This window comes from Columba livia, chromosome 23 (genome assembly GCF_036013475.1).
Source record: "Columba livia isolate bColLiv1 breed racing homer chromosome 23, bColLiv1.pat.W.v2, whole genome shotgun sequence".
Taxonomy (NCBI): Eukaryota; Metazoa; Chordata; class Aves; order Columbiformes; family Columbidae; genus Columba; species Columba livia.
Window position 1 is genome coordinate 6,660,541 of NC_088624.1, and position 11,877 is coordinate 6,672,417.

At 51.4% G+C, this 11,877-nt stretch overlaps 1 protein-coding gene and 1 non-coding gene across 2 annotated transcripts; both read right to left on the reverse strand.

Moving 5' to 3' along the window:
* Positions 1-823: 823 nt before the first annotated feature.
* LOC135576121 (olfactory receptor 6B1-like) lies at positions 824-9,640 on the reverse strand. Its single transcript, XM_065039490.1, is given in 5 exon segments — positions 824-1,358; positions 1,360-1,550; positions 1,553-2,053; positions 6,871-7,108; positions 9,185-9,640. Coding segments are annotated over 5 exon segments (1,620 nt in total). The 3' UTR covers positions 824-1,124.
* TRNAS-GCU (transfer RNA serine (anticodon GCU)) lies at positions 6,790-6,871 on the reverse strand. The gene has a single exon. It is a non-coding gene; the product is annotated as a tRNA-Ser (tRNA).
* Positions 9,641-11,877: the final 2,237 nt, after the last annotated feature.

Sequence of the window (11,877 nt, forward strand, 5' to 3'; positions counted from 1 at the left end):
GTCAGAACGTCACCTGGTACCATCGGGGCCGTTCCCTCTCCTCCTGTCGCTCGTTCCCGGGGCAGAGTCCCAGAACCCCGCTCTCTGGGCACTCTGTGGGGCGGCCCCGTCCCGGCCGCTCCCCGCACTCCCGCTCTGTCTCTCGCCCGAAGGCTCGGGCGGGAACGGCCGCTGCGTCCCGGCCGGCCAATCGCAGCTCGCCGCCTCAGCCCCGCGCGCCGCCGGCCCTTGGCCCCGCCCCCTCCTCCCCTCATCCCCTCAGGGAGGAACTTCACCCCGCCAGCGCTGAGCTCGGAGTTCAGCACCCAAATATCTTCACAGTGCGAGAAATGCAGCTGCGATTCGTGCTGAGATGTTCAGTGTTTACAGGTGTAACCAAATGAGGCTCGGGCTCTGAAGCTGGAAAAAGGAAAGGTGGTTAAGTTCTAGGTAAAAAGTTATGAGACTTGTTTATGAAGTCTCATCCAAAGACCCCAAAGACCCTCCTCAAAACCACCAAGTGACACAGCGCAGGCGAACAGGGCGGCTCAAAGAGGAGACTGGAAATGCTTCTCCGAGACTCCTTGTAATGAGAAGCGGGAAAGGTTATGAATATGTACAGGCGTTCCTGGGGTCATTGTGAATATGGAACACCTCACTGTATTTAAGCACAGCTCTTGTTGTTAAAAGGTGTGCGTGTTGGGCGGAGCGAATCCCCCGCGCACCCTGCGCTGTTTTGCTTTTGCTCTAATGAACACGTGTTTAAGGAATACAGTTAAGGAATTGGATTAAACATTGTTTATCCATAGAAAAAGCCAAAGTTATTTATTTCAATTTCCAATATTCCTACATGGTTTTGAAAACTATAAATCTAGGGTTTAGGATTTTCAAAAGGAAATAATCCATCAGCCAAAGTCCTATTATGGCTTATTTTATTGATACTGTAGCAGAATATTCAGCGTCACAGCGCTCACGAATGGGAAGGAGACATTTCCACATACCATTTCTTCCTTGCCGGGCTTCAGTGCAATGAGTCAGTGATGACGGAGTCAGTGATGAACAAGCTGTAGAGGTTTACTCAACCACATTTCAAGAAGGACACTTGTCACTCCTCTCATGTTCCTCCGTATCCTTATCCTCAGAACTTACTGGTGTGCAAAGCAGCTTGTGCCCGTGGTCTTTCTCAGACTCTCTTTCACCTCCTTGTTCCTCAGACAATAGATCAGAGGGTTCAGTGCTGGAGTGAACACAGCACAAAAGACAGACACTGTTTTGTTGAGTTTGGACGGATGGATCCTCCTGGGCCTGGCGTACATGAAGAGAGTGGCCGAGAAAACGATCATGACTACAGCCAAATGGGAGGTACCAGTGGAAAGGGCGTTTCTCCTTCCCTGCACTGAAGACACACAAGATAGTTGACAGGATACAGCAGTAGGAGAAAACAATGATCAGGAGAGGTATCAGCAGGACCACCAAGGCTCACACAAAGTGCACTGTCTCTGCAAGGGACGTGTCAGTGCAGGAAAGGCTCAGGACGGGAGAGATGTCACAAAAGAAGTGGTTCGTGACGTGAGTTGTGAAACTAAAGACACCTTGACCAAGGAGATGGAAAAGCCTCCTGCCCATGAGAGAATCAACAGCTGAAGGCACAACTTGTGCGTCCTGATGGCTGGATAGCGCAGGGGATGGCACACAGCCAAATAGTGGTCACAGATGACACATTCAGTGCACATAAGGGAGATGAAGAAGTATAACTGGGTCATGCAGCCGGAGAATGAGATGGTCATGCTCTGGGACCGGAACCCAAGCAAAAGCCTGGGCAGTGTTACTGAGACATAACAAATCTGCAGGAAGGACAAGTTCCCCAGGAAATAACACATGGGCTTTTGGAGGTGACGGTTCCTTTTCACCACAAAGATAATAATGGCATTCTCAGTGATTGTTACCATGTAGGTGGCCAGAAAGATCAGGTAAAGTGACGTCTGAACCTGCAGCCCATAGGAAAATCCCAGGAGAATGAACTCTCTGACAGCAGTTTGGTTCTTCATTCCATGCTGGGTGCCCACAGCGATCCCTGCAGGTGTCAGTGGAGAAAAACAAACAGAACAGTTCCACAACAGCGAGTTCATGTGAAGAATTGGGGCATTTAGTAAACTGTTTCCTTTGGAAACTTTCTACAAAGTAGAACAACATTTCTTACAGGAAAGAAAGTGAGAGGGACGCATGTCTTTATTCCAGTGGTTTGTTACTGTACTATCAATAGCAACACTAGAAAATCAACCCAAAATGTAGCAAAACCCCTCTGTAGCGCACACTGTTTTCATGTAGGATGGAATGTGAAGAACACAGACTGGCTGCTGACATTCCCGCTACTGAGAGCAGCACCACAGAGGTTCAGGTGGTACAGGGATAAAAATTACTAAAAACACAGGTGTAATGCTAATGGAACACGGAGTTTTGAAAATGTCAGACTTTCTTCATTTCCTAATAGGAAATTATCCACCTTTGTGTTTCCAGGGGCAGCAGTGATGGTCATAGGAGAGACTGCTACAGAGATTACAAATCCCTTAGTTACAGATTTTAGGAATTTATGTTTAAGCAAGAACTTTGAACTGAATCTAAAGACCAGATCCTGCAGTGGGTGGCTCCTCTGGCTTGTACTAAACACCTGTCTTGGACAGAGAAGAAGAGTTCTTTCTTGTTTCAGTTTGCTCTCAGCTCTGATTTAGACAGCTGTCCAGCCAGTAACTTAGAGCAGACCTTGCATGTTCCCATTGACTGTTTTGCTCTAGATTCCTTTTATACTCAGTGGATATCTGCTTGAGACATCGACTGAGCATTTGTAGTCTAGACTGTAATACTGTATATGGATCTATCTCCTTGCAAAACACATCTCTTATTTGTGCTCTAGAAATGCCAATTTCTCCTCATGGACATTTTAGTGATCCTTTACTAACCTTTAAGTAGTTGTCCATACCATAAATGATTTAAGGTGGAGAAGGTGAGGATTCTTCTTCCTGCTTTTAAGGGCAATGAGAGCAAATAATGAACACATAAACACGCTTCTTTCCAATCTCTTAGATTTTACAGCTTGTTAATATATGCATGTTTGTGTATGCATGAGAGAAAAACGTGTTGTACAAAAGAGGCATTAATCTATCCAGAACAGTAATATACTCTTCAGCTATTTCCTTTCCTCCCCTGAACATGTGTGGTCTTTTTATTAGTGAGGGGGTGACAAATCTGACTGGAATCCAGGAACGAAGCTTTGGCAGTTTCTGTCTCTAAACATGAAACAGAAGAATCCAGGAAATGGCGAGCAGGACAGAGAATTTAACTGAAAAACTGGATGTGTTTTGCCATTATTCTTGACTTACAAGTGTATTCCCTCACTATACATCTGGCAGTTTACATGATGAAAATGTATTGGATGGGATAATCAAGAAGAATTGCTTGTTGAAGGATTCAGCGCAATCATTTACACTGTAACTGATCTATGATTTCTTGATCTATTCATCTGTTACTGTAAGAAAACATGAAGACTGACTTACCAGTTCAGGATTTCCAGCCGTGCGTGTGGCCTTTAAACTGCAGTAACGAGCAGTGGATCAGATGGATCTTCTCTGACCCACCTGAGAGGTTTTCCTTCCAAGGACTCGCTGTCTTTGCTGGGAAAGCTTCCCTTGTACCATAAGCACTGAGCTGATAAAGTCGTCTGCCAATCAAAGAAATGAAAGGGAAGAGGAAGGTTGTTATCTCCAATGATCTCCAATAATTACCCCCAGAGGCTAATTTCTATGTATAATTACATGTAGGAGAAACAGAGTCTGGCATGAGATCTGGGGAATAAAGACCATGACAGAAAACACGTCATGCCTAGTACAGAATGAGTGCTCTTCTGCTAAAATGCATTAGGAAGAAAAGACTAAGCAGAAATTGTATTTACTGAAATGTTTGGGAATTCTGTAGTTTTATTTTGAATAAAAAGGGACATTCGGAGAATGTTTTTTTTTTTCTTTTTTAAAAAGTCTCCTTCAGTTTCCACATTTAAACAGTAAAGATGCAAGAACTGGTCCGTGTTTAAGAAACCCAGAAACAGACACCTATGTAGATGTGTCTGCCATACGTACTGAGAATGCAGATTTTATTTTCTAGATAGGCATGCAATGCCATATTCAATGTCGTTGGACCTATCTGGTCACAAAACTGTCTCCAGACGTAATGAAATACCATATACATCTATATACACTGTCAATCATATGTGAGGATAAATACCAATGCCATGTGCAGCACAGCTTCCTTTGGAAGGAAAACCAGGAAAACATGCAGAGCAGTAACTCTGTGTTCTAATGCAGCTCCCGCTGTCACCAGCTGAAGCACCAGAGTGTGGACGCATCACCCAGAGAAGACGACTCACAACTGAGACACCCTCAGATCTATTGGATTTGTCACCACAAACCCGACACCGTTTAGTTTCCCCAGTTTGCTTGTCGTGTCTGTTCTCCCTCTGGAGAGGCTGGTGCACTCTGATGGATTCTCCTGGATAAGCCCCAGGTAGAAACACAAGGAGCCAAAGCACTCGGCCACAAGAAATTGCACTGAAACAAACAGGCAAAGGAAAACCAAACCAAGACGTTCTTCACTGCACCAATTACTCTGCTCACACAAAGAGACAGTGGGAGATGGAAAGCTGACACCAATGCATTTAGTTTTCACTCAAAACAATCTAAATTGCAAAGGTTTGAGTATAATTACTAAGTAAATGATCAACTGCAAATTTTTGCCAACTGATTTTTTTAATATAAAGTTGGTGGGGGGTTCCTAAAGAAAATGGAGATGGCATTGTTTAACAGTTCTGGTGAGCATCTGTCAAAGGTGTTGCTCTTGTGCAATTCTTTCTCTCCTGTAAGCTTTGTTTTCCATTAAAACAATAACAACAGGAACTCAAAATGTAAAGTTTCATCGACCAGCCTGTAGTTCCTGAGATTTTCCTCCTCGTCCATTTTTAGGGTGGGTGCAATGTCTGTATTTTGGAGAGTTTGCACCTCCCCTTCGTTCCCGTGACCTTTCAAAGAGAGCAGAGTCAATGACATGAAGCTGTTTGGAACCAAGTTCAACGCCAGTGAAGTGAAGCAGTTGATTTATGGAAGTTTGTCTGTTGGAATGAGTCAGGTCTAGTTAACACAACTGACAGCATTGGCACGTGAAGTGTAAATGGATATTACTTGAGTAGAATTAGGCAAAAGATGGTTATGCACCAAATAAATGGTAAAATGGCTTAGCGTGCTCAAGAAAATACATAAACTATTCCAACAAGATGTTATCCACAAGGAAATGCAAAACGCTTTGGAAATGTCTGGGACAAAAGCTGTGAAAGCCAATAACGGTGACACCACCCCAGAGACCACCTGAATGGATCCATCACAAATGTGATATTCCCTACCCAGTCCTGTTACTGGTGACACTCAGGAATGTCTGAGTTACCCAGGAGTACCTGATAGACAAGATCACTACTTTATCCCTAAAACTGCAGAAATGTGATGAACTGCACTTGGACTGCAATAGAACCTCATACAAGGATTTTTATTAGTATTAATTGCACTTTACATTAACCTGTTTCTTTGTAGAGATCTGTTTCTACAATCAGGTGGTCATTGCCTGTTAGATGGTTCACGGGGTTACACGGTGAGTTCACAGATGATTAAATCAGGAGAATCATGGGCCCAAAATGTCCATTTCATGCTGACCCAGCAGACCATGCAGACGGGTGACAAGACCCGCTGCTGGGAATGCACACAGGTCCTGAAAATTCAAATGAAGGGTGCCTGTATTAGGAATATCCCTTCCTATCCCTTGGGCAGGGGGCGTTTCTGGCTGCTCGGCCTCCACACAGGTCTGCCCTGCAGAACCCGCTTTGTCACACAGCTGTAGAGGGTTTGTGTGTCTGGAGCGTGAGGGGAGGCCCTGGGAGCCGGGATTGTCCCCATACGAACGGCAGGGAATGAAGAGGCAGCCAGACTCTCACCGGTAGCGCCGACTGGCAGTGCAGGATGTCGTGGGCACAAATTAAAACATATGGAATTCCATCTCAAAGGCAGCGAACACTTTCTTACCAGGAGGCATGTGGGTGTCGTACAGTGGAGCAGATTGCCCAGAGAGGTTGTGCATCTCCAGCCTTGGAGATGCTCAAAACCCAAGTAGACTGTGTCCTACACAACCAGCTCAAGGTGACCCTGCTGGAGCAGTTGGCTTGGACTAAAGGATGTCAGCAGGTCCCTTGCAACCCCAGTGATTCTGAGATTCTGAGAACAGAGAAGACCAATGCCTCCCATTCAAAAAAAATAAAAAACCTTATTTGAAATGTGTTCTGTGACAGAAAGTGTCTTACGTGTATTTTCTTTCTCGTTTCCGTGGCTGGTTGAGCCTCACTGATGGCGAGGTGAACAGCATTGCCTGCTCTTCTCTGCTCCACCACGCCGGTCACCTCACTGCAGACGGCTACCAGCGCTTCAGCATGACTGCAGCTTTATGCTTTACTACTCCAACCACCTTCCTGTGCTGCCTGTGTTTGGAAAGTCCTTGCAGGATGTTTCAGTGTCTCTCTTCCCAGGGGCTGAGGAGAGGCTGACAGTCCTGTGAGTTCCCTGGATTGGATCTTCCTTTTCCATTCCTATTCCTCTTGCTCGTGCGGAGGTGAGTCCTGAGCCACCTGCAAGGTCTTTTCAGGCCACTCTCGTCTTAAAACAAAGGCTCACTGGGGGCACACATCAGGCTGCTCACACCCAGGAACTCTGACCACTGCCAGGTGCCCGATGAGGATGGGATTCGAACCCACGCGTGCAGAGCACAATGGATTAGCAGTCCATCGCCTTCACCACTCGGCCACCTCACCAGCACACTGCTGCTGCTCCTGAGGCTGCTGGCACTGCCGCTGCTCCTGATCTCGCGCTGCCTGCTCCTGCTGCTCTGGCTCCGGCTCCAGCTGCAGCTCCAGCTGCTCCGGGGGTGGCGGCTCCTGATGCCTGCACCTTCTTATCCTGCTGGACGTGGAAGGGGAGGAAACAGCCTCCAGCTTTTGCCTTCTGGGGACTGGCCCACTCCCACAGTAGCTGGGCTGCGCTCTGAGGACCTTTGGGAAACAGGTCTCAGCATTCACATCAGGAAATGACTGAACAGCACAGCCCCACACACCTTCCCAGGAAGGAACACAGGAGAGTGACCCTGGGGCGGTTCAGTGCCTCCAAGGGAATTTACAGCCTCTCCAGGGAGGTGCCAGAGTCCCCATGACTTCGGCTTTTCAAGATGTGATTTGACAGGTGCTAGATAATCTCATCTAGGCTCCCTTCCCCACAACGCCTTGGAACAGATCATCCTCCAGGGAACCCTTCCACTCAGGGAGGTTCTGTGAGTTTTCAGACTTACATCATACTTTGTTTTGTGGCTTTTGAGCTGTGCCAAGTAGTAATGGGGCTCCTTCCACAAGAGCTCTCACTCCACCTGGCCTTGCCTCCAGCGCTATGAGATGTCAGGGGCAAAAGATGAGGCTCTCTCAAGGCCAGGAACCATGGGTAAACCTGTCATTTACCAAGGAACTGTTTTGGGTTCTCAGCTGGCTGGCTTTGGAGAAGAGGGGAGGATGAAATAGGAGTGTCCTGCAGAGCTGATGCCAACTGTCTTTAATGAGAAAAACAAAGGGAAATGGAAAAGACGAGAGCTTAAGCAACGCAGTTTGGAGGCTGAGGAAAGCTCAGAGAAATGCTGCCATCTGAAGAAAAACCTCCCTGACAGGCATCCTGCTTTTCCAGTTCCCCTGCAAGGCTCTGGCAATCACGTATTACCCACTGGGAAGGGAGGGAGGGAGGGAGTTAGGAGAGAAGGGAGGAAGGAAGGAAGGAAGGGAGGAAGGAAGGAAGGAAGGGAGGAAGGAGGGAAAGAAGGACAGGCAGCTGGCAGGCGTGGGCTGTAGCAGGACATGTCTTGCGGAGGGAGACAACCCTGCAAAAGTGGGAGGGAGAAGAGGACATCAGCTGTCGGGCCCTTTCAGACCCCCTGACTCATCGAGTCCAACCGTAACCTAACGCAACTCTCGCACTAAAGCATGTCCCTAAGAGCCTCGTCTAAACGCCTTTTAAACCCCTCCAGGGATGGTGACTCCACCACTGCCCTGGGCAGCCTGTTCCAGTGCCCGACAGCCCTTTCTGTGAAGAATTTTTTCCTAATATCCAATCTAGACCTCCCCTGGTGCAAACTGAGGTCATTTCCTCTCGTCCTATCACTTGCTACTTGGGAGAACAGACCAACACCGTCCATGTTACAACCTCCTTTCAGGCAGTTGTAGACAGTGATAAGGTCTCCCCTCAGCTCCTGTTCTCCAGGCTGAACAGCCCCAGTTCCCTCAACAGCCCCTCATCACACTTGTGCTCCAGACCCTTCACCAGCTTTGTCGCCTCCTCTGCGCTCTCTCTGGTGTTTCAATGTCCTTTGTATGACGAGGGGCCCAAAACTGGAAAGAAGATTCAAGGTTTGACCTCACCAGTGCCGAGTACAGCGGAACAATCACCTCTCTAGTCCTGCTGGCCACACTATTCCTGATAGAAGCCAGGATTCTGTTGGCCTTTTTGGCCACTTGGGCACACACTGGTTCATATTCAACCAGCTGTCAGTCAGCACCCCCAGATCCTTCTCTGCCAGCCGACCCCATCAGCCCATCAGGGCCACCATGTCCTGGCCACCAGCCCCCTGCGGGCACCGGCGTCTGGGCCAGGACCACCGCTCCTGAGCCGGGAGCCCCAGAGGTGACGGGGCCCCAGGGTTTGGCACTTGGGACTTTGAGGTGCGGGGAGGAAAAGTGGCAGCTCTGTTTTCAGTTTAAATAACCAAAGTGTCTCGTGATGTCCAGAGCCAGTCAGGTCCAAAGGACTGAAAAAGCCTCTGAAAAGAACTGCAGCACGTTCCCAGGAGACGCCATTAGATGCCCCACGATGGCTTCCTTGGCCAATTGCGCTGTGTGAGAAGGCCCATCAGCAAACCCCCAGTTTTCCAGTCAAGATGTATTTCAGTCACATCCTGCAGCTCCTCACGTGCAGAACCATTGAGGGCTGAGAGGGAAACGAAGCCCCATCCAGCAGGAAGCCGGTGTTGCCAAGCGCTGAGCAATGGTGCCTGCTCGGGGCCAGGACACACCTCACAAGCCATGCGGCCCCACCCGCTTTGTGTGCCGGGGCCAGGACCCGGGGCTGAGGCCACGCTCGCCCAGCCCGGCCGGCTGCAGACGCTGTGTCCGCGCTGCGCGGTCAAGGGCGGCAGCAGCTGCTGGGAGGGAGCGACGCGCAGCCTCGGCGGCTGTTGGTGGCGGCGTGTGGTTGGCATGGCCGCAGCCAGGAGCCAGCAGGGCGTGGGCCGGGGGCCCGGGGTGCTCAGCCGCCCCTCGCCCCGCCGGGGCCTGATGCTGAAGGACGAGCGGCAGCGGCAGCTGGAGAGGGTGCGGGCTGAGCTGGAGGCCGAGCGACTCCGCGCCCGAGAGCCGCGCTGCCACTTCACCGCTGCACACCCGGGAGCTGAAGGAGGCGACCGAGCGGGACCGGCGGCTCCTGGCCACACGGCTGCACTCCGCATGGGCGCAGCGGCAGGCGCGGGAGCTGCAGCGGCTGCGGGAGCTCATCCGGTGGCAGCGGGCGATGCAGATCCGCCAGCTGCTGCGCTCCAAGGAGGCCGAGCTGCGCCAGGTGCAGGGGACGCTGCAGCAGCAGCGCGGCAACGCCGTCCGTGAGGCACGGGACCTGCAGCGGCAGCTGGCCAAGGAGCTGGTGAGAGGAGCCGGGAGCAGCAGCCGGGCCCGCGCTGAGCTGCAGGACGTCCTCAGCAAGCTGCGCTGGGAGAGCCATGGCGAGCAGGCCGCCCGCATCCTCCGCCTGGAAGACCAACTGCTGCAGCAGAGGAGACTCTTCCTGAAGTACATCTCGGAGCGGTTCGAGGGCGAGCAGCCCGCTTCCTGCACCCAGGCCAGGGCCTGGCGCCGCCTGCACACCGGGGCCACCGGGCCCTGCTCTTTGGAGAGCCTCATGGCATCTTACTCGGGCCATGGAGAAGGGCAGCGGAAAACTGGCAAGACCTTCACAGAGGCTCGTCTGCGGGAGGAAGGGAACAGCACGCAGGTTTGGCCAGAGACTGCGGGGCAAGACTCGGCGCTGCGCTGCTTGGAGTCCCCGCCGCAAGGAAGGAGCGGCCGCGGGCGCTCGGCAGCACAGGTGGCTGTTGCGGCCGTAGAGCAGCAGCAGGACGGGCTGCCTGGGAGCACTTACGTCAGGCTGCTGGAGCAGAACGCCCACCTCCAGAGCGCCCTGAAGGACCTCGAGCGGCGATGCAGTGTCCTTCAAGGGAACTGTCTGCTGGAGAAGGCAAGCTGTCCTCCAGTGCGGGAGGAAGCGGACCGGCTCAAGCACAAGGCTGCTAAGCTGGCTCTCATTAGCAAGCAGCTGGAAGAAAGAGCCAGGCAGCTTAGAGAAGCCATTGCACACCTGAGAACACCAGGTTGCAGACAGCCCTGACCGCCAGCGCGCCTCCGGAGCTCAGGGATTGCTGGCAGCAGGCAGGTGACCAAATGAGTTCCTGCAGCAGCACTGACAGCACACGCGCTTGACAAAGGACTCTGTGGCCGTGTGTTGGCTGACAGACTCAGGTCAGCCAGAAGTCTTGGCTCGATGCGTTCAAAACAACAAATAAAGGCACAATCTTTAGCCTCTTTACCTCTTCTTTGGGACAACGAGCCTCTTGGCTTTGGTATGATGCTCATGTCCTGAGACATGCGGGTTTTAATCCATTGCAGAGAGAAAGGGACCATAGCCCCAGAGGCCCCAGGAGAGTCCAGCAGGTCTTCTGGGGCCTTTGTGGTGACACTGATGTGCTGGCCAGGACCTCTGCTCACCACTGCTGTGTGTGTCCGAACCAGAGCTGTCAGCACCTTGATGCTGCGGACTACCTGGGTACAGCCTGCTGGTTTTTCTTCACCCCAGAGGGTGTCTCCAAGTCTTTCTGAGCCCTGGATCCAGTACAGAGGGCCAGACACAAGGGGTGGACATTGCCATGTGCAGAGGGAGGCGGCTGCAGGCTCAGCCCGTGTCCGGAAGGGCCATGTTTGTGGAAGGCCTTTGTTCGGCTGACAGGGACCAGGCTCTAAGTCCCTCGCCTGGCTGTGATGTGACTCGTGCCCGCAGCCGCCTGCCTCTTCCGCGGCCCAAGTCCCTGCTGCATTCTCAGCACCACAGTCACAAAGCCCACGCAAGTCAGTAAGAGCACAGGCGTTGCTGGACCCATCTCCATGGAAGGCCCAGTTCTTTCCCCTCAGAAGGCTGCTTCCCCTCCAAAAAGTGAGATGTCATGGGTCAGTCTCCTCCTCACTCAGACACAGAAGAAGCAAAGACTAAAATCTGTCTCCTGGTCATGCCCAGGGCAGCCTGGTTCAATGGGCAGGCCCGAACTCCCGACTTCTCTGAGTGGCTCAGAATCATAGAGTCCTTTTGGTTGGAAGAGACTCTCAAGATCAAGTCCAATAATTAACCCCAAACTGGCACTAAACCATGTCCCTAAGGACATAATCTGCACATCTTTTAAACACCTCAAGAGACTCCACCACTGCCCGGGCGGCCTGTTTCAGTGCCTGACAACCCTTTCTGGGAATACATATTTCCTGATATCCAATCTGACCCTTTTGACCCTCAATGTCTTTTTCAGTGTGGGGTACCCAAAACTGACCCAAGGATTCGAGTGCCCAGGTGCCAGCACAGGGACGGTCGCTGCCCTGGGCCTGCTGGCCACACCAGTGCTGGTACCAGCCAGGATCCTGTGGCCTCTTGGCCACCTGGACACACGCTGGCTCATGTTCAGCCGCTGGCACCAACA